This window comes from Anas platyrhynchos, chromosome 7, assembly GCF_047663525.1.
Source record: "Anas platyrhynchos isolate ZD024472 breed Pekin duck chromosome 7, IASCAAS_PekinDuck_T2T, whole genome shotgun sequence".
NCBI classification, from domain to species: Eukaryota; Metazoa; Chordata; class Aves; order Anseriformes; family Anatidae; genus Anas; species Anas platyrhynchos.
Window position 1 is genome coordinate 23,788,399 of NC_092593.1, and position 22,910 is coordinate 23,811,308.

The window sequence follows — 22,910 nt, forward strand, 5'->3', positions numbered from 1 at the left end:
TTTGATCTGATGTTGCAGCTTATACAATCATCTGCAAAAGGTGAAAAAGAGGAGTTTTTCTTGTGGTTTTCTTAAGTAGGCTTAACTCCACTAGTTTTTACAGATTGTAGTTTAATAAATTAATACCCTTGTGTTATCTGCTGCTTTTGTATCCTCACTTAAGTGTACTTGGAGGCCTATTCCTTGGCGTTTTCTCATATCTGCAAGGAGAGTACCTCTTTACGGAAGAGGGAAGGAGGCAAATGAATTACTGAAGTTCATGCTTTATTCAGGAGGAAATACTTCGTGAAGTATTTTAGAAGGAAGTATCGTGTAAATGGTGCATAACTTTTTTTATGAATTGGGCTCACAGCGTGTAGGCCAGATGCAAGACTGTAAAAATGAAGCAGTAATGGGAGTTCAGAAGTTGCTTGTGACTGAAAACAATGGAACAAACAGTAAAAGGCTTTCATCTCAATTAAATCCAGTCCTGAGGCAGAGATGTTAATTTAACAGACTCCAAGACACCATTTATATATCCTGGTAATTTTAGTTCTCCGTATGTGATTAAGGAAGCAATTACTAGCTTTATGTAGAAAATTTTGTGCAAGTGACATAACCATTAAGGAAAAAACTGCTTAACTCTTTAACTTGCACCATTTTTTGGCTATTGGTTTCAGTGGTTTTGGCATAACTTTAAAAAGGTCAGTGGTTTTGCTTAGTTTTATAGTATAAAACTAATGAAGTGTTCTTTCAAAATTTTCCATGTGCAATATACTTGTGAAGATCTAAACTACGACAGCCTTAATTAAAGTGTCAAATGGAATATTTGTGTGCAGTTGTATGTATGCCTCTCAAAAATTAATAAAAAAACCTTTTCCCAAATCTTCTAAAGAGAAAGGTCCCTTTGATTATGATAGTGCTCCAAATAATTCTTGCAATTTTATGTGTCAAGCTATTTTTTTGGTTCCTTGAAGTTAGGATTTTAAGAGCACTGATAATCTTAACACATTTTTTTCTACTTCTTGCCAAAGGTCATGCTCTTAAACCACAAGTTGCTTCCATTTTTACATCATTTTTGGATGGACTGAAAAAATTCTACATCACAAAGGTAACTGTTTTAGGGTTTAATACTGCTTGGAACTTTGTATGCTATCCTTAGAATTCAAGACTGTGGGTATTTTGTCTCATGCAGCTCTGAGTTTGTCTAACAGATTGTAGGATTAGTTAGAGAATCTCAGGGTGGTTTAATCCAAAATAATATTCTGTTTGAGGAGTTACTCCATGAGAGAGATTCTCACAGATGTTTTCACCTTTCACATCTGTAGATGAGGTTAGTGTGTCTTGCCTTAACAGTAAGGCAGTGACAGAGTGAGACTGGAACCAGTTTACCCAGCTTGCAGTCCACTGCAATTCCAGTCCTTCCAGCTCTGCAAATAGAAAAGAACATTTCAAGAAATGAGAGAAATGTTATGTAATACTGACAGAGGCTCCAAGCTGGTGACACATCTGGAGCTCTTATGCTAGGGCTCAGTCTCCTGATGTGTGTAAGCAGCTTGCACTTCAGAGATTCTCCCAGTTGGGAACAGTATTATATAGTACTATACAGCACAGTGATACTCCCAGCTGGGAATAGAGAAAGCATTTTTAGTGACTGTGAGATTGATATGGCAGGTGTACTGGGACCAAGGTACTCAAATTTTCACGTATACACTTCATCTATGAATTGCTCCTCCTAATTCACGTTGTGATTCATGGATAGTGGCAACCTCTGAGATCTCTTGCCACATGAAGATTCTGTCATGTGTCTTGGTTTCTTGCTTGAATATACCATTGATTACCTTGGCTCTAGTACTTTAAGTTAAGCTTAAAGAAAAGTAAACATCAGAATACAGAACGCATTAAACTAACACTATTCTTTTTATTGAATGGAAGAGTTGTTTAACAGATACCACGTACAAGAATAGGGACAGAGTCTTTCCAGTTTATTCCTTCGTATTGCTGGCAACTCCTCACTGATAAACAAATGCTTTAGGTATTGTTTGTGTTTACTAGATCATGCTGTAGCTAGTTCCTCTGGTGCCTCTTCGAGAGAACTGTAAGGTGCTTCCTGAGCATTAAAGTCAAGACAGTAGAACAGAAGGAAGGATTCACTCTAGATGAAATACAAATAGTTCTAGAATGAGAAGGGACAGTGAATGGCATTTGAATAGACTTCTGTTCCGGGGATTTGAGTTTATCACTGTAGTAGCAGTATTTCTTTCTAATTATGTTAGCTATGCTGGCTTTGTAGGACTAATGAATGAGACAGATTCTTTGCCTAGGAAGATGTGTAGTTTCATATTCATGTTCATGGTGTTTTCCTGGGGTGGTAGGATCATTTTTAGAAATTCTAACTTGGATGCTTTTAACTAGTGTCACCTCCAGATTTGGCTCTTGCTTTTTCAACTTTTTACTGAAAGAAAGCTAAACAGGCATCCTGACTACATTACTGTTACAACTTTTGTTTTCTAATTTCCACTGGGCTATGCTCCCTGCCGTGAGTTTAAAAGCTATTTTCACTCCGTAGCACTTGCCCAAGCTTAGAGATTTTCTGTGGTACACTGCTAATACAACTGTTTTGAGAGCAGTGACATTGTTGTCATGGTCATCCGCATGCTTTAATAAAGGAATAGTTGATAGAATATAAATGTCTCCTTATTGCTGAAATCATTTATGAGCTGTTCTTTCTTCAGGAGTAGATAGACAGCTGTTGTCTATCTTGCCTTTTTTTTTTTTTTTTTTTTTTGACAGGAGGAAAAAAATGTGATCGATTACTTCAGTGGGCTTGTAAATATTTGTCCTGTAAAGAAAAAACTTACTTGCTTTTAGGGTGATTTTTTGAAAGATGTTTTTCCCTAATCTTTCCTCTTAGTTACACCTACTAACCAGAGGGTACACTGTGTATTTGAAAAGCAAAAACTTGTTGATTGCATTCTACCACATAAGCTATGACATAATGCAATGATTTTTTCTTTGCAGTTTAAAGGATTTGATCCCAACATACTGTGTGTAGCTACCTTGCTCTTCGAGGGTGACAGAGAGAAGGTTCTTCAGCATGAAAAACAAGTCTATGACATTGCCACCAAGTTTGGGTATGCTTTTCAAAGATATTTTTTTTTATATGAAACTGAGAGTTAACTGTCCAGGAGAAAACAAGGTTACCATTTTTGTTGCAATTACTGTGTAGATCTGTTCTCAATTTACTAGTTTGAAGTGGGAATAATTGATGAGGTACTGAGTGTTCACTTTGATAAATAAGTCTTGGGTTAATTCTTAATAGGTAGCTTTAAAGAAAAACTTCAGCTGTCTATATACTACATCAAAATGAGTATTTGACTAAGTACAGAATTGATGTAACTAGAATGGAAACTACCCCTTGTAATTGCTTACGGGCCTGGAGGCTATATGCTTTGCACAACTAGATTATACATTTTTAAATGGAGGATGGAAAGACAAAATCATAAGGGTATTAGGACTTAAGTCTTTGCATGGCTGATGTGAGCAAATGAATACACAAAGCTTGTTTAAAAGAGGCATTCATGTAGTTACAGGAATGTGCTGATTTTCTGTGTCCTACAGGCTGTTTTCTGTTCTTACAAAGGAACAGAAAATACTTCGCTGTAGCAGTAGGCTGAGTTTCTGCTTATCTGCTTTGATTACAACAGTGACGAAAACTGTCATTAAAGGTGATATATCAAAAATGCACTATTTTCTTTTTAAGAAAGTTATTGCTTGTATTAGTCTCAGCTACTCAAAAATATGTCAAATCCATTTCAAGGCTATAACTTCTGAAATTTGTGCTTTGAATTTTCCACTTTAAAAAAAAATGGGATTTCATGTGAGCAGCTTGCTTGCTCACATGAAATGTGAGCCTGTTTTGTCACCTTTCAGTGACAAAACATTGCCCTTCATCTTAAAGGGCACTTCAATTTCAATGTGTGCAAGAAGAGGCTTCAACTACAAGTTCTCTTGTATTTGGGTAATTCAAGACAAAGTACTGGTAAGGGATGGAAATTTGGCTGTTAAAGGCTTGTTAGAGGGTGGTGTCTGTGCTACACTATTTCAGGCTATTAGTTGTTTAATGGTTTAACTTTCCAGTTTTGTGTCTAAAAGGCATATGTTTTGTCTTCCTTAAAGTTGTCTGGTTGTCCCTACACGTCAGATTTATAGGAACTTCTAGGAAGACAGTTTAGATAGACTGCCCTTTCTTGTTCTAAAAAGCCAGTACTTAAAAGCAAACGAAAAAGACTTTCATAATGCTTTTAATTTGGTAGGTTAGTGAAAATAGGGCTTCCTTTTTCTTTTTAGGGCTCAATCCTTTTCATCCACCCATCACAGAAACTTTTGGGATCTTAAGCCAGTAGTCTTGCTATTATGACCTGTAAGAACACAGGTGCACAAATTCAACATGCACTTAGAAACAGTTTGAACAAATGTTCATTTACAGGAACATCTGGGATGTACTATGTCTAATTCTGTTTCCTTTTTTTTTTTTGTGATGTTTGAAGACCTCAGCTTAGTTTTGACATCTTAGCTGAGCTGGTAGAAAGAAACAGTCTGGAGGATGTTGCCTAATGAATGACTAAACTACGAAGTTATTCCTATGAGAATTGACTTTTTTCACTGATTTGTTTCTTGTTCTGCCCAACTTTCTTCTTTATGAACATCTCAAAGTGTGGAAAACATGGTTTTATTTACAGAGATGCTATGACTATTGGCTATTGTAACACAACTTAGAAACAGCTAAACTTGCACATATTTTTTATAATCAAAGTATAGGTTTTTCTAATTATTTTTGGAAACCTGTGTATACTCTGCTGGAAAGTTTAATTAAATTCTTTAATTGCAGTGGCTTGGCAGCTGGAGAAGATAATGGACAGAGAGGATATATGCTGACATTTGTCATCGCTTACATTCGGGTAGGTCACCTCTTGCCTTCCTGCTGAAACTTATATTAATTAATTAAAAAAAAAAAAAAACAACAAACACAAAACAAACAAAAACACACCCAATCATGTCTTTTTGAAGATCCTCTCTGAATTCTGTAGTTAGGTTGCCTTGAATGATCTCTTAAATTTGTCACCAGAGGATTGTATCTTTTCCATGTCATAGAATTTTGTTGGCAAAATACCTTAAAAACATTAATTTGAACACTTAAGAAAATAGTTACCAATACAGGTTAGAAAAAAAATGAGTTTGAAGGAGGATCTACTGGCAGCTGCTAAATAAACCAGATCAGACTTAAAAATCTACAGGTTGAAAGTAATCTGAGCCTGGGAGAATACTCAAAATATGCACATACTCTCAGTTTTTTCTCTTTGGACATCCACTTATGGCCATGGTTTGAATCAGAATTCCAGGACAAATGGATCTTAGTCTGAGCTGCTGCAGCTGTTTTTATGAACTTCAGTCTTAGTGGATTTAAGAGATTTTTTTCAGAATGCTATATATATCCTGAGTGCTACTTTTTACTTGGCTTGTATAGTTTGGGACAAATCACTTAATTTCTTTTTATTTCAGCAGGCTATAGGTAAAATGGGCAGACTATTTCTTGTCTTTTTTCTTCATACCTAGAACTTAATAGAAAATATTTATTTGAAATTTAGTTATGTTGCTGGTTAGAACAGTGCAGCCCTTGGATTGATGCTAGTGGTGCAAATATTTGATTAGTGCAAGTGTACTTGCAAGTACACTATGGCAAGCTGTCTTCTTATAGCCATGACATCAAAATGTTTGTTGTCTGTGTCTTGGAAGATCTGCTCTACATCCATAACTGTAAACTAATGTCACTAGGACAGATGGCTGTTTTTGCTAAATCGTCTTTCTGTGTTGTTCTCATTCAATTCTATCTCAAGTTGCTCAACTGCTAGCTGTGTAGCCTACACTGGAATCCCAGATGTTGGTGCTGAATGTTACTGATAATTTCCTTTCTGTATTTATTAGGACCTGGGCCTGGATTACTATGTAATAGGAGAATCATTTGAGACATCTGTTCCTTGGGATAGGTAAACTGACTATTCTTCAGAGTTGCTTAAAACCTTGTACCTGATTTCATTCAAATTATTCCTAACTCATGCTTGCTCATGAGGAAACTTAATTTAATTTAGGCCTTATGTGTATTGGAGGCTCCCTGATGTGCCTCAAATCTTGCAGCTGTGCTTTTGCTAAAGCTGCTGGTAAATTATGTCTCAGTTTTCTAAATGCAATGTAGGAAAGCATTCAGTAATATTTTTGTTTAGGTTAACTTACTGTAACAAATCCAGGACTTGAAATTGCCCAGCTTTCTAAGTCGGGTAATGGTTTCAATAGCAGTATTGTGGGGTAAGCAGCCGCATGTATGGGATCAGCAGTGTATTTCAAGCAGAAAAGTTTATAATGAAGCTCACAAGAATATTTAGATATGTTTAAAAGTTGTTTTTCAACCCAGTAATGCACGGAAATGAAAGAACAAAAAAGATAAGCTTGGTATAAATATCTTAATCCTGAGCAAAAGTTACTTTATCTGTTACATGTAGCTGAGAAACTCTTGACCATAGCAAAATTTAACATACAAAATGATTTTGGTTGCTTCTGTCCATTTGGTAAACCAGAAACCTCTTAAATCAGGATCTGAACTGATTTTAAGTTAAACTTGACATTTTTTGATGCAAAGTAGAATTTATGGAAAGCGTGATGTAAGCTGGTAAGCCAGTAGGTGGGAGAGATTTGAAGAGGGTGATTTTTAAAGCAAAATTGCTGTTTATTTTGGTTTAGCTTTATAGATCTTGAAGTATGTTAACTGGTTAGTTACCAGTTTATTTTGGTTTTACCTGAGAGAATGAGTTTTTATGTAAAAATTTCAAATACTTTTCTTAAATTGTGCTTACCAAAGCAACTGCTTTCAAAACTTTTTTCTACTTTGACTCATAAGAGCTATGCAGTTTTCCACAAATCAGTCAGTTACTCTGCCTGACTGGTGGAAGATACTTGAATAAAATATTTAGCTTGACTTGCTCATCCACTAAATGGGTAAATTTCTCATATATATTATTCCTGTCAGCTGGAAAAGTAGCTTTAAATCTGCAATAAATGTTTAAAAATCTGAACTGCACAGGATGGATAGTGTTGCAGACCTTTGTGGGAGAATACAATACTAAAGAAATAGCAATTTGAAAAATGCTTTCTTCAAATTGTTCTAGTGCTTTGAATGTACCTGGCAGGTCTGCTGAGGTGGGGACGGAAAGACAAATCACTAAAAGCAAAATAAATATGGCTTATGACAAGCTTTAATGTCTCACTACCATATTAAGACTATAATGTTTCAAGCTGGCAGGGTATAGCTGGAGTCTCTAGTTCTTGCCTTGCAACATTTTAAAGCTATGGTGTTAGCAAAGTATACAAGGTCTTACACTTTGCAAGCTTTCTCCTATGGGTTGTTGTGTTTGTGAGCTACATTTGAGGCTATTTTGCTGAGAAAATAAAGACAGAAATGGGCAAACTGTATTTCCTGCTGAATTCTTTTTGCCTTCTATTCCTTATGGAAAAGAGCCTTCATTCCTTGCTGTACTTCAGAGCAGATTTGCTGTTCAGAAGGGGTATGCTGGTGAAGTCTTGATGGAGGACTGTTTTATTCTTAGAATAAAATATGAAGTGGTTAAAACTAGTTTAGAATGTGGCAGTTTTCTTTTTGTTAGATTTTTTTAAAGGTATAAGGTTTACCAATGTTGAAGTTACATTTTTCTTTAGAAAGTGGTATAAAATCATGTACTAAGATTTTATATTTTAATGTGTTTTCTTTTGCAGAGTTTTAGACCTCTGTAGGAATGTAAAGGAAAGGATAGTAAGAGAATGCAAAGAGAAGGGTGTTCAGTTTGCTCCCTTTTCCACCTGCAGGTAAGCTATTCAACAACCTAAATATTCACTTTTTCTGGATCTTTTATTAGTAACAGAACTACAGAAGAAGTTGTTAAACTTGCTACTTAGTAGATATTTTAAAGTGCATCTATTAGTGATAGTAGAAACACTACTGATCCTGACCTTTCTCTTTAACCTGCAAGTAGGTTACATATAAGAGTACTTATTTCAAGGGAATAGTGGCACTTTATTAGTCTTGACACACTTTACTCTCTGGTGCCTACAAGCAAACCAGGATTAATTTAAGAGCTTCAGCTCTTTGAAAGTGATAGCCTTGATTCAGATTTGCTTCTGTGAGGTAGGAGCAAAAAGGAAACAAAACTCTTAAAACAAACAAACAAAAAAAGCTACCTTTTAAAATAAAATGAGTAACAATATGGATTGTGTAGAATGACATAGTGGTTGGATTAATACCATAAAGTTCTGTTTGTAATACAGTTCTCTTCAACAGGGTCACACAGACTTATGATGCGGGTGCATGTGTCTACTTCTACTTTGCCTTTAACTACAGAGGAATTAGTGATCCTATTCATGTCTATGAAGAAATTGAGGTAATGTATACAAGAACAACAGTCAAGGGGGAGGGTTGAAGCTTATCTTCTCTAGCATATGCCAGACCCTTTGGCCAAGTTAACTGAATTTTGCGGGAAAGATCACAAAAGTCTGTTAATAAAGCTTTGATCATTAGTTAGGAAAAGAGGTACACCTCAACAGTGCACCAAGTAGTAGAAAGACTGCAAGATGAGTGTTTTAGCTTGAAAGTGTTTGAATATTTCTTCATCAACATAAAAATTTAAATTTTGCTTTCTGCCAAAAGCTTTACACGCAGAAGAGTAGTCAGTTGTGAACTCAAAATCTTGAAAATCTTGGTCTAAACTCTAGCCTGAATAAAGAACTTCAGTCACTCTGGGGATTTTTGTTTTCAAACTTTTCTCTTTTTTAGGTTTCTTTTCAGTAGGCACATACCTGTCTTCTGGATGAGCTCCCCAGCCCACTAGATTATTTTCATTTTGGCAAGGGGAAAGTGATTCCATTCTGGAAAAATAGCTTTATTCTAACAGATGTGCTTTGAAATGTCTTGGTTTTAGTAATATTTGTTTTGAAAATCCCTACTTATATTAATATATGCAGACTTAAACTAAAGTGTTCACCTTTAGTGTGTACCCTAATTGTTTCTGATTTTTTTCATATACCTGTTCAAATGAGTACCGTAGCAAGCATTTCACTAAAACCAAATGTCTTGTGTGTTTAATGTTGAATACCTTGTCTTTCACATCTAGAGGGCTGCTAGAGAAGAAATACTTGCCAATGGAGGAAGTTTGTCACATCACCATGGAGGTATTGTTCTTGTTTTCAGTCTAATGTTAATTTTTTTTATACTGGTAAATATTCACGAGTACATCAAATACTTTTCAATAGAATTTTGAAAAATATGTCACAGATATGAATTGAAATTACTGGAAAAATATTTTGTAAGTCTTTCAAGGAACTTCCTATTCCTTTAACAGACTTTTAGGGGAAATGTCACTAGACCCAGTTTGCTTGATGTCCAGTCACACAATATGGTGTATATATATGAATGCCAACCTTTGATATGAAGTCTACAGGCTGTCTGAGAACCTAAAACGGTAGTCATAAGCTTCTACTGAACCTTGTGCAAACAAAGGCACATTCACTTGTGTAGACTAGAATACCAGTTTCATAATTCTAAGAGAAGCAAATTAATGTCCCCTGTGGCTAGATGAACACTGGTAGCCCTATTTCCAGAGCATTTAGTGAAAGTATCTGCCTAAAAGAGTTAGAGACTTTAACTGGACTATGTTGTAGGTTACTATCTGTTGCATAATCGATGTTATGCAAGTATTGACAGTACTGTCTTCCTGTCTGCTAACTTCTGATTATTTAGTTTCTTCTCTTGTGGTTTGGAAACAATTTGTCATAAGTTAGTCTCTTTGCGAACTATTTTTGCACTTTAAATAGTTAAACGTTAAGAACCAATAATAATGTTAAGAACCAATGCCACATATAAGTGTTACCCTGATAATTTAAATAGGTTTCTTCCACATATTCAGGTAGCCTAATCATTTTGATTGCATGTGCCCTATATAATGATATAAACTCAAGTGTCAGGAAGATTTGTTTTAAATTCAGTCTACAACTTCCTCATAAGGGGGTGTCGAGAGGCAGGAGACCTTTTCTCCATTAACACCAGCGACAGGACCCGCGGGAACGGGGTTAAGCTGAGGCAGGGGAAGTTTAGGCTTGACATCAGGAGGGGGTTCTTCACAGAGAGAGTGGTTGCACACTGGAACAGGCTCCCCAGGGAAGTGGTCACTGCACCGAGCCTGACTGAATTTAAGAAGAGATTGGACTGTGCACTTAGTCACATGGTCTGAACTTTTGGGTAGACCTGTGCAGTGTCAAGAGTTGGACTTGATGATCCTTAAGGGTCCCTTCCAACTCAGGATATTCTACGATTCTATGAAATTTGGTTTGATTTGTGTAGCTAACTTCTTCAAATTATTCAGCTTAAAATACATTTATTTTCTCTCAACTATCTCGGCATTGCCTGGCCACAGAAATAAGAGCAGAGGGAAGAATTCTAATGGTGTAAAATTTAAATCAAAATTTTGTAGAAGCAATGTTTTAAAACATGTTGCTGATTTCCTGGGCTTGAAACTTAAATCTAGGTCTGTGTTCAGGCATACATCTTTGTGATACAAATTGCAATTGTCTCTGCTTCAGCAATATCAGGATATTGGAAAACATGCAGATAAGTGGTAACATGAGTGGAAATGGTTTCAATATTTTTTCTAATATGCTTTTATTGTCCACTGATTTTTTTTTTTTTTTTTTAAATGTTATTCTGGTGGTCTGGTCAGTTCTCACACATGGGTGTGGAATTGCCCTCATGATCTACTAGTGTGCTCTCTCCTGCTGTGGCAGCCATGATTTACTGTGACTAGCATTTCATCCATTAACTCAGAAGCAGCTGTAGCTTGTCACGATTGGATGTATTTGCCCTCACCATATGAAATCTTGTTTACAGCATGTCGAGCAACAACAAAAAAAATACTTCTGTAGCATTTTCACACACTTACATACTTACTTTTTGGCTCCACAGATTCAGAAAATTTGGTTTCTATCAGACTTCTCATACTTGTGTTGGATACATGACTGCCTAATTCTTGATAAATATTTTCTGCTTTAAGTGTCTTTTGTCTGGCAGTGCGAGATTGTGTATGATACACAAGATCCATTTTTTACCCTGTTCTTAATAGATGTGCTGCTGAAAATTAGCCTAATAGTATCAATTTTATTTACTGACCTTCAGGCCTTGTCATTCCTAGCACTGCTAAGGCCAGTCTATTGTGTGGGGTAAAAGAAAATAGTGGTGCAATTTCTTTTAGTATTTGTCTTGTAATTGTGATTAATAACAGTTGTTTTCACTATCTGGAAACAGACAGGCTGGTTTGTCTGCCTACAATCATGCTGTGATAAATGGAGCTATTTTAACTCTGGTTTTGTGTATCAAAGAAAACAGATGTAGTCTGGGACTTGAGGCTATAGGAAATACAAAGCCTGCTTAAGTCAATCTTCATCCACTCTGAGTGAAGAAGTGGTCATATATGACAGCTTGAGATGTGTAAAGCTCTAAATTACTTTACATCTGGAAAAGTACTAACTGCAGGATACCCATGGTAGCTGTTGTGTAATGAAAACTAAAATAGGGATGCTCTTAATTTTATAAGGATTAACTTCAGAAAATTAATCCCAATAGCTCTTCTCTTCCCCTCCTCCCCCAAGCTAATGAAAAATATCCTAACTTCTAGGCAGGACTCAGTTAGCAATACTGTGAGAGTATTTCCTGATCCCCTCCATGACACCTTTTGAGGTTTAAAACTTAAAAGAAGCATAACTGCAATTTGTTAATGGATTACACTTCAGATCACACTTCGCAATATGTAAGTGGGAGAACATTCCTGTAAAGAAATCGCAGAAGTGTATCCATACTAGCCTCTTAAAGCAAGCATCTTATGGACACAAGTCACTCTAGTGAAGCCAGACATACACATTAGTGTAATGAACTTGCCCTTTCAATATAACAATAACTTGTATTTTGGGGTGGAGAATCCAGACTTCTGGATAATATCTGAATATTATTTCTATTATGCTGCAATTTAAAAATGACCTTTTTCTTTTCAAAAAAGAAACAATGACTTGATTAACTTCCTCACTCTTGACTTTCAAATATTTACATCTAATCACTAAATGTCAGAATTGTTTTTTTCCACTTAGTGTTTCTGGATTATGTAATGTACAGAACTTGCATTTATGAACAATCTATGGCGCATGCGTTGCTATAAAAATGCACCCAAAATAAGTAGCTGACCAAGCAAGCATTTCTTATGCTGGGGGAACTTAGCCATACTCCAGTGCATCAGGAATTGATCCCTTGTAGAGCAGGATATCAGATTTTTCACGATCCCAGCAATCTTGTCTAAATGTTGTAGGTCTGTTTCTTGCTAGTTTTTTGTGAACAAACTGCTGAAATTTTTTTACAGGTTTTAAAGGAGTTTTTAATGTGACTTTGAAGTGGTTTCTTATGCTTTCTTTGTCTCTTTTAGCCAATGCTATGGCATAATATGCCATTAACTAAAACGTTTTTGAAAGGTATTAGATGTACAAGTTGTAGCATTTCTTATTTTCTTTTCCCACATAAGTTTTTACAGTCTTGACTGTGGTTTTCACCTTGCCTTTACTATGCCATGCATTTTAGGAAGTGATTATGTACATCGTTGAACACAGCTTTAATCCTTTCATTTTTCTAGCCAATGAGTGTCCTTAGACTTGAAAGTCCTGTATGTACAGGTTGCTAGAGTCAGTTAGCACCTAAAACTCAGCATTTTCAATGCAGCATTAGAAATGACAACCTAATGTAGATACAAGTTTAAGTTTAGGTAAACAATTTTTCTAATGGCAAGTCCTAAGACTGCCCATACGATGTCACTCCTTGCATTCTTGAATCCCTGTTTTAATAAAATGTATGTTTTTTTGTACATATAAAATAACATGTTGAGGAAATAATAACTAGGTAGGACTGGTTTATAAATACTATATAGATAATATTTATATATATATATAGTATTTGCTTTGGAGTATGCCATCTGAAGGGAGCTGTCTGGATTTGGGCTTGATTCCTTCTGTATTACCAATCTAAGCACTTCTGTAAAAATAAAAATAGATTGTTTCCATTGAGGGGAATGTTCTAACTAACAACTGGTTACTTAAGGAAACAATTATCAGTTTGTGGGTTTGAGCAAAATGACTCCATTTAGATACTTAACATAATAGAACTAATTTTCTTCCACTTTCTAGACAGATTGACTAGAATAGAGGTTAATATAGCTCAGGCTCCACAGGTTTAGGTATACTATCAATTTCCTGGCAGTTTATGTAGAAAAATTTAGGCGGAAAAAAAAGTGGTAAAACTGATGTGCCTTCAGTTGCATGTTTGACATTGCAATTCTTTGGTATCATTAAGAGGCCATGGCTGAAGCCGTATAGCACAGTAATCCACACAAACTAAAAAATCTGCAATTATGAAATTTCCTTGGGGGGCAGGAGGGTGGAATTGGACACAGCCTTCTTTTCTTTACACATGAAAAATATCCTCTTAGCTTTAAGTTAAGCTCTGGAGACTGACCATAACGTCATTTTATAAATTAAGAGCTTACTTGTTAATTAGAGTGAGAAGCTTAAATTTTGACAGTTGTCAGACCGGAAGTAACGCTATCATGAAATAGTATAATCAGTTGTATTTTCTTCCGTATTCTGTAGAAAGTCTAAATGGTATTGTTATTTTCAGTGCTCCTTTTTCACCAAATAAACACAAAGGCTTTCTGATTCTTCAGCACAGAACTTGAAAAAACTTGAGTTGTTCAGGCATCATGTGAAAGTGTGCCAGATGTTGGACAGTGATGGGAAGTGTTAATTATGTAGCATACTCCAAGTATGCTGGTGCAATGTACTCCATTTCTACTGAAGTATTAGATTAATGCACTGACCTTTCTCAGCTCTCTTCCAGAGCTCTCTCTGGAAGAGTAATAACCTGTTAAGCAACTTCTAGGAGAGGAAAGATGCTTCCCATAGAGACAACCAGCTTCAGGAAGAGTATTCAACAGCTGGAAGAGCCTCGTCCTTCTTATGACCTATGTTACTGTTTCTCCTTCTGCGGAGCTATTGTTCTCCACTAACAGCCTCTTTAAGTTGGAAGGACTGGAGCAGAGGAAGCCTAGTGGCACTGCACATGGCCCTAGAGCCTATTTCCTCTGGGACCACACACTGCTATAAATTTCATCTGCACGAGGGGTAGAGTTATTCCTGGGATCCATCAGCTACACTAAAACTTCCCTTAGAAGACCATTTGTGTGTTCATGTACTTGATTTTCCTAAAGTGAGAAAACTGATTGCTGCCTGCTGTTTGCTAGCTCCACTCATAGCCAGATTTTTTGCAGCCATCCAGATGCATCTTCAAAGACAAGCAAGCATAGCCTTTATGAGCCAGTAGAGCTTTTCTCCCATTTTAGCTTCCTTTGTGGCCAGCAGGTATGTGCTGTCCATCTAATGCACTTCTCTTTAAAAACTCACGCACATAGGAAACTCATTTTTGGCAGAGAATGTAATGTTAGTGCTTCTACGGGAGCAGTATGTGGCTTCGCTTCACCAAGGGGCATTTTATTTCCTAAAAGCACGAACAACTTCTATAATAAAACCAGCTATGGGCTGGACAATAATTATTTTTTTTCAGATTACATGTTTGTTTCATACGTGGACCATAACGATAATAAAACCTGAAAATCAACTGCAAAAATAGGTCGTGGACTGTCTTTTTCAAGCTTCTACTGAACAAACTTGTTGACTTTCTGGTCCGAGGTACTTGATTTGTTTGAAGTGGATTCTTTGTCATGCTAGGGTGTTTGCACTCTATGTAATATAAGCTAGGCTTTACATTGAATTTGGCTTGTCTCAGTCCTGTTGCCTGCTTAACACACTTTCTGGCTTCCTAGCAATGAATGTTTTATGGGGTGGCTGTCTGTGTAGCACACCTCAGGAATAGAGTACTTGATAGGTTTAAAACTTGAAAACTAACTTTGTCATAATTCATTTTGGATAATTAAGATGCCAAATTAGGTGTCTTCAGAAGAAAAAGATGGAAGTATGTAAGACTATATGTTGCCAGTTGCTTTGACAAATATTGTGTGTATAATGGTGTATATAGCTGAGTAACTTGTATGCTCAGTTTACAGTGCCTGCACAATGTTATGCTGATTTGAGAACCTTATTAATTCCGTTGTGATGTAGCATATAAAATCATGTGAATTTTGTCTCCTGTCAGTTCTAGATAAATGGCATCGTCCAGGCCTTAAAACTAAATGGTCTGCTCTCTGTAGGTAGAAACTGAAAGGTTTTATCTAGTTCATGGAAAAATCAGGCTTAACTGAGACCTTTTATTATTGGAGAGGTTGTGTCTTCCTTGAGCCCAAAGCCATTCTCTGGCAAGGCTCAGAGTGGAGTTAAGTGATTTTGCTTCTTAGAATTACTTTACATTCATGGTGATATCTTTTACTGTTGGGGTGTTTTCTTTTCCTTTATCATCCTTGAACTTAACTGTATCTATCCTTCAATGGAGGAGGAAAAGAATATTCAAAAGGCAGAACGAACCTGAAGTGAAACAAGCTATGTTGTTTTTCTTTGTATTACTGTCATCTGCACAAATCTTTTCTTTCATTCAGTCTGTTTTCTAAGCAGGTCCATCCAATTACATAAAATTTGAAAAGCAAAATTGCTTCAGCTTATTTTTTAATTCTGGTACAAGAACTTGGAGTAGCTGAAAAATCTACGTATGTCTTAGTGGCAAGAATATTAGGAGCAGGGGCTCAACCTGCTGTTATCAAGGGGTTAAAATCTTCTTCTCATTGAACATGTTTGTGAAGGACCACTGGTAACTGTAGTACAGCTTTTTTTTTTCTTTCCAGTTCACTAATCAAATGTATGTTAGATTTATTATTGCAAAAGTATAAACCATAGAAAATTTGACAAGATAGATGTGTAAATTATCACTTTGACAGAACTAATGATGCACTCCAAGCACCTTCTGTTTTCCAGCACTTGGTGAGCGACTTCATTAAATATGCAACGACTGTTTGGTGCTGCTCAGACAGTAGTTCAGTTCCTTGTGGAATTGCATTATTACTGGAGGTGTAAAAGAGGCAGGCATGCTAGCTGTTGGGCATCCTGCTGTGATTCTAATGTGCTCCATCTTGTTGGAGCAGTTGTTTGCAGTCTTTTCAGGACAATTACATCCATAACCACAGGACACATTCACTGAAACTATATTACAGATAACAGTTGAGAATGGTAATGACTGTTCTTCAGCTGCCTGTGTACGAGCCAGTGTAAGTGACTTGAGGTGATGGTCAGACCCCATCCATCTATCTCTGGTTGTTTGTATATGTATGGGTGTGGTGTTTTTTTTTGTGTGTGTTGGTAGTATTAGAATCAGAGTATTCCCAGATAAAATGCAACTGCATCAACTTGGTCAGTCTAATTGTAGAGATGTTTTTTCTACAGATGGGGATATTTTCTGAGCCAAGCTTCAAAATACAGCCACAGTTCCTATTGCATGAAAAATGCTTTTGTCCTTCAGTTATGATCTTTGCTCTTGACATGTATGCTGGTAATAGTTGTTTTCTTACTAAACTGCAAATTTCATTCTTTCTCACGTTATTTGCTTTTTCAGTTGGCATTGTAACTAGCTCATCCCTTAAGGTATAAACAAATATACTCTGCTCTCCAGAGGTGTCCCTGTAATTTATTATTCTGATGACAGTTTGATGGTTACCCTGAGAACAGGGCACAAAAGATGGCTTGAATTTAGCTTCAGATATTCTTAAAGCATCTGCCTCTCAAACCTTTACTATATCACATCATACTGACAAATGGATTGTGGTTTAGGCTGACAAGCTAAATGCTATACTGTGTTTAATGAAAGAATGGCCTTTATTTTGCATGATCTGTTAAATCAGAGTTGATGACTTGGTTAATTAGTATATGAACACTTGGCCATTTAACAGAACTATTGTGGGAATTTAGTGAAATGAGTTCTTAAATGGCTAGTGCTTCAGCTTTGCTTTATAATTGCTGTGTGTTGTGAATATACATTTTTAACATGGAAAGTAAGCTTTTGTGTGATAGCATGTGTGAGTGCCAGCCCGTGTAGAAGTTTTGGAATAAAATAAGATATTCTGTTGTCTGAAAACTAGACTTTAGGCCTTCTCTTCAGAAAATAAATTTTGATTATTTAAACCAATGCTGTTTTAAGGTTGTTCCTGATTTTTGAGAACATTCTTTCTTTATAAAGCAGTTGAGAGGCATGGGGGTTCTTCTTTTTAGCAATCTCATCTTTGGTTTTTCTACTTCAAAAGATTAGTTTGGTAGCTTTTCAAGACTTACTGCCAAGTTGCTATTTTAATAGAACATGTAATTTCAGCCTAAGCTTCATCTAAATTTCATAGTTTCTAAAGAAAGTAGACAGTGTGGAACACAGTCTTCCTCTGGGAGTATGCTGAGCTTAATGAGCTTGATAGTCTGGTGGGCTCAATAAATCAAATAAAGCAAAACATTTCTCATTTTTGAATAAAAGCATTTATCACACAGTGTTTATTCATTCATGGTCACAAGATTGATTGGCTCCTAGAATCCTGCCATATATTGAAACGCTTTGTTTTTGTTTTTCCAGTAGGCAAATTGCGGAAGCGCTGGATGAAGGAGAGCATCTCTGATGTTGGCCTGGGAATGCTGAGATCTGTTAAAGAATATGTGGACCCCAATAACATCTTTGGAAACAAGAATCTTTTATAAAACCCTGCACAATATGATGTACTAAAACTTCTTCAAAATTACTGTTGAAATTCCGCAACTTTCATTGTACTGATATCCCAGTAATCAAATATAACATAGCCTAAACTTTAAAACTAGTATCTTACACTGATTTTGCCACCCCCTCCCCCCAATAAAGTGTAAACATCACTGTTAATGTTTATGGATTTTTACTTACAATGGTCTTAAACAACCCGGTGGGCACAAATTATGTTACCAACCAGGAAATGCAAATTTGGTTTTCCAAGTTTGGTTTAGGCAACACAGCTGATGGTATTTTCAATGCTGGATACAGCCAGCTGTTTCTTACTAAAGCATCCCCTGCAAGAACAAAGACTGACAACAGTGTTTTCTACAGAAGCAGCTGCTCAGCCCAGCCTCTTGCTACAGGAAAGCTGCTAGGAGACAGATGAGATTACACCAAGGAGTACTTCTCTGTGCTGAAGGATTAGGTATGTAACAGACCTGTAACCAGCAAAAACTTAAAGCACAAATGTAGATTTTGATCAAAAAAAAAACAATGCAAGTCAAAACACTTCTGAAAACTCAGTAGTTTCCCACCTTAATATTATGGGAAAATCATAAACAATTGAGCTGTTCTGAGTTGTATTTGCATTGCTGGGATAATCTTAAATTAATCGTAGGGTAGTCACTGTAAGTTTTGTACAAAGGACATTTCTCACTGTATGTTGAAAACAGGTTTGTAACAAAACTTTGCTTTCATCTGTACTACAGTCCTAGTGTGTATGGGTTTGCTTCTGTTTTTGTTTGTTTTGCAGAGATGCAAAATATCTTTTTCAGTAAAAAAAATTATAATAATAATTTTGGCTATTCAAGTGAAACTGCCCAGCACTGTCTTTTGAAACAGTCTCAACCGTTTAATAAAACTAAAGTGGACAACATACTGTCATCCTAAAAGTGAGGTTTCCCTTTTTAGTTTTGTACAATTTCCTATGGCCTTGATGAATCATATATCTACTTCACTAGTAGCAACAACTATAATTGTCCATTTAACTACGAAAATGAGATATTTTCTTGCTCAGTACGGTATGTAAGCATTTTTACATTGAAACTTGAGTCTTAATCGGTAAAACAAACAAAGTATTTGTCAATACTCATGATCCATTTTTAAGGTGGGTTCTTTTCTTAAAGCAAGTTATCAAACTTTTTGATAATTAATGCATATGACTGCATAGGATAGAAAAAAATAAGGACTATCCTTTGAGGACACTAGGTCTCTCTAGCCAACTGCTTCACAGCTCTGTAGTGTCAGTTTGGACACTTTTTTTTTAGTACTGCCCTTAACAAGAAGAAAAAGATGAAATTGCACATTTATTTTTAAACTACTTCAAGATACTGTCTAATTAGCTCTCAAACTTGGTAGTACACCAAAAAGAGTATAAAATGCTCAAAGTACTGCATATCAGAAAAAACTTTGGACTTGTTTGAAGATCAATTTCAATTCTGTAGTTAAAATGATCAAAAGCTGATGAATATGCAAAACATCACTTCAAAATGTATGCTGTCAACATACTAAAGGAAACTTTCTTTTTATAATCTGCAGGTCATAAAATGAGATGTTAGTGTGATGTTAGTAATGCGGCTAGCTTTATTTCTAATGCTGTTTCACAACATTTCAACATGATCTAGTCTTTTGTATTTTTGTTCTTGGCCCATAGAGTTCATATTTCAGCAGCAACCAAAACAATGGGTGTAGTCTGTTTTAGAAAACTGACTTTTCGCACTGTGGTTAAGTGTTCCTTAATTGTTTCATACTCAAAGTGTCTCAGCGAAGTGAATCTGTACATGTTTATGCAGGGGAATTCCTCATCTCACGTGCTGCACAGTGGTGGCTACTTGGCCACAGCTGGACTCTTGCAGATGACTAGTATCACTCTCAAATAGAAACCTTTCAAGGAGCTGGTAAATATGAAGGGTGTTTTATTATGTGCCTCAATGAAAGTGTTTGTTTAACTATGAAGAATCAATTTTGAAGGAAAGTGTGTGAAGCCTTTTTGCAGAATGACAGCACAAATATAATTAGAACAAGTCCATATAGCGCAGTAATACCTGTCTTTAGATTTTGACTTGAAGTACTACACAGCTCTACAGCTTCCTCCCTGACTCTTAACTTTGACTATGGCTTCCCCATCCCTTGTTTTATTGAAGTTACACAGGCAAAACCTCTTTATGCTTTCTATTTCCAATCCTTAAATAGCCACTGGCTGCTGAAGTGATTTAAAATGCAGTAAAGATTTTTACTGCACATCAATTGTCCTACGGGAAGGTGAAATAACAGGTTATAAGGGTCCCAAAGCTATGTCACTGCATAGCTCTGAGGAAAGATTAACTATGAGTGTAACAGACACTTTTTTTTTTTTTCTAATGGCCACCTGATAGTTGTCTTCCTAAATATTTTTTTCTATCTTAGAAACTAGTCTGAGTTTAGTGAAATCATGATTGAAATGCATGTATTACTGATGGTCTTCAATTCTTTCACATTTAAATTTCTAATGAAAACAAGGAAGTGTAATGCAAGTTCGAGAGCCCGTTTAAAAGAAATCTTCCCTCTTCTAGTACTAGTAGTCTTCCACTATTTCTTTCTTAATCCTCTCTTTGTTTATAAAGACTTAGTTTCCCTTAGCTACAGCCTGTTCAGAGATGGAGCTTGATCTGTGCAGATCAGAAGGGTATCTTGGCATAACACTTCTTCGATTGGTTGACTATTTTGGCTATATGTAAGTTACAAGCAGTTTTAATTAAGATTATCATGACTTTCTATTACACAGCGTCTGTTCCCTTGGAAGGAAGAAAGTGCAGAGTGAGTATAGTGTGACCACGAAATGTATTTTTACTGGAGAGAGCTTTCTAAAAGTTTTGAGGGGGGTATCGTAGAAGAAAATCCATTAAAAATTGCCACAGGGTCTACATCTTAGTCTAAGAAAAACTTGTCTCTTCTTGACTTGACTTAAAGTATAGTGGTTGCATTAGAGATGTCATCTTTGCCTTACAGCTGTGAACAGAGGCCAGGCCAAATAGTTCTTCCATATCAATTTTAATTAACTGAAACCAGCTTCAAAGGCAGGGATACATGAGCACTGAAATCCAGAAAACACAAGTCATTTCTCAATCTTGGAAATGTATGTTTATCAAGGTTGTAATTCAACTTTCTGCAAATAAAGCCAAACAGTGTTTGTCACTTTAGTGTGAGATTAACTGTAAAACTTTCAGTTGTAATGTTAAGAGATTATAGAACCTTATATTATTAATAAAAGGAAAATGGGCCTAAACCAGTATGTGTTTCTGTGCTGAAGCTGAACAAGTATATTCACTGAGCTTGTCATGTTTGGTTTGTTTTAATTTGGTGGTAAACTATTTCCTAAGGAATAATATTAGGAAGGTTTGGGCACCTTTTGAGAGAAAGGAGGATGAATTTTTAAATATATGCTAATAGAAGCACTACTTTTTTGTTCCAAAATAGGCATGTGAGAAGATTTCAGTGAAGAAAGGGTAAAACAACACTTGAACACTTTAGCCTACTCAGTTCAGAAATTTCTCTTCCTTGTTTTTTCTTGTTTGAGCAACAAAGCCACCTTCCAATGCTCTGTCAATACAATACGGGAGCATACCTCATCTTACCCTACCTGTTGTGTTAAACTATTGAAAGGTTATTAGGTTTCCTTCTGTTGTGTGCACAAATGATTTAAAAACTACTTGGTAAAGGTCCTGGAATCTGTTTGAAAGTGCTGTGTCTACAAATGCAGAAGAGAGATTTCTCAGTTATCTGCATTGTTGCTATAAAGTTTTTATGCCCTTTGAGCTAAAATGGGTGGAGTTACATCTTGCTTGAAAGATCAGTTGAGTTGTTTTGTGTTAATGCAGTTTATTCAATGCACATTATTCAAAATCTGTAAGACATAGTATGCAGGGGACAGGAGTCTTAATGACAGACGTTTGTAGAACTATAAAAATTTCTCAATATTATCTGAAATTTCCAGTGTCCTTGCTCACAGGAAGGAAAAAAAAAAAAAAAATTAAATGCTTTCATGACATGTTTTCCTCTTATTAGCAGCATAAAATGCAGCATTTGATATTTTGGTCTAGACAGACTTAATACGAAGGAGATCTTAGATGCTGATATACTTGTCTCAGGATGACATTCAGATCCCATTGGTGTTCTCTTCATTTAAGTTTTATAAAAGTTGGACCTGAACTGGCAGCTGTGTAGATATTAAAGGCTTGCTGTTTATGGGGTTTTGTAGTCCCACTACTGATTCTCAGTTCACGTTACCTTTAGGGAAAGCCATCAATTACTTTTAGGCTCTTCATGCAGAGCAGAATTGTCAAATGTTTGCTCTGTTCACATTCAGCTTTAAGGTCTGACATGGTGGTCAGAGATAATTTAAAAATATTTGCAATACTGTTTCTGAAAAATATCAGTGCTGTCAGTTTGAAATTAACAACTTGGTTTCAAAAATATATGAATCCTGCAAGTAAGATTTAAAGTATTGTATTTACTAGTGCAAGTTGCAATAAGAGGTACCTTTACTGAAATGCTGAGAAATGTCTCACTTATGGAGTTGTTTGGAGGTGTGTGTGAAAAAAAAAAAGTATTGAACTTTTTTTATGGGAAGCTTTATAAATGTTTAATTTTGATTCAGAATAAAGCAAAATTTATTTCAATTGACGGTTCAGAAACTCCAGTATGATATTCCTATTTGAGGAGCATCCCGTCTATTTCTATTTTAATGGTGAAAGTGTTGGGATTTAACAGCTTTTAAATGAATGTATTTATTGTAGTACTGTAAAATATCTCTTGGTAGCCTTCTAAAGGATAAAAATGGAAGTGCTGGTCACAGCAATGAAGTTACATGTATGCAAGAAGATTATGGACAAAACCCCATGATGTACCTTATCATGTGAGATATAAGCTGCTGCTGCTTCTAGGACTTCAAATTAGAAAAAAAAAAGTTTAAAATTCCTTTAAAAAATCATTTAAAATACCTTATTTTTCTAATGATGAAGAATGACAAATGACTTTCCAAATTTTGCAC

The 22,910-nt window shown here is 35.9% G+C and overlaps 1 protein-coding gene across 2 annotated transcripts in view; it reads left to right on the forward strand.

Moving 5' to 3' along the window:
• Positions 1-18,006, forward strand: part of AGPS (alkylglycerone phosphate synthase) — a 51,445-nt gene extending 33,439 nt beyond the window's left edge. For both annotated transcript variants that reach the window (XM_072041011.1, XM_072041012.1), the window contains exons 13-20: positions 1,014-1,090; positions 3,001-3,113; positions 4,871-4,940; positions 5,965-6,026; positions 7,804-7,893; positions 8,366-8,465; positions 9,195-9,252; positions 17,717-18,006. In XM_072041011.1, the coding sequence (XP_071897112.1) occupies positions 1,014-1,090; positions 3,001-3,113; positions 4,871-4,940; positions 5,965-6,026; positions 7,804-7,893; positions 8,366-8,465; positions 9,195-9,252; positions 17,717-17,838 (692 nt within the window). In that variant the 3' untranslated portion in view covers positions 17,839-18,006. The remainder of the gene's footprint in view (positions 1-1,013; positions 1,091-3,000; positions 3,114-4,870; positions 4,941-5,964; positions 6,027-7,803; positions 7,894-8,365; positions 8,466-9,194; positions 9,253-17,716) is intronic.
• The last annotated feature ends 4,904 nt before the right edge of the window (positions 18,007-22,910 follow it).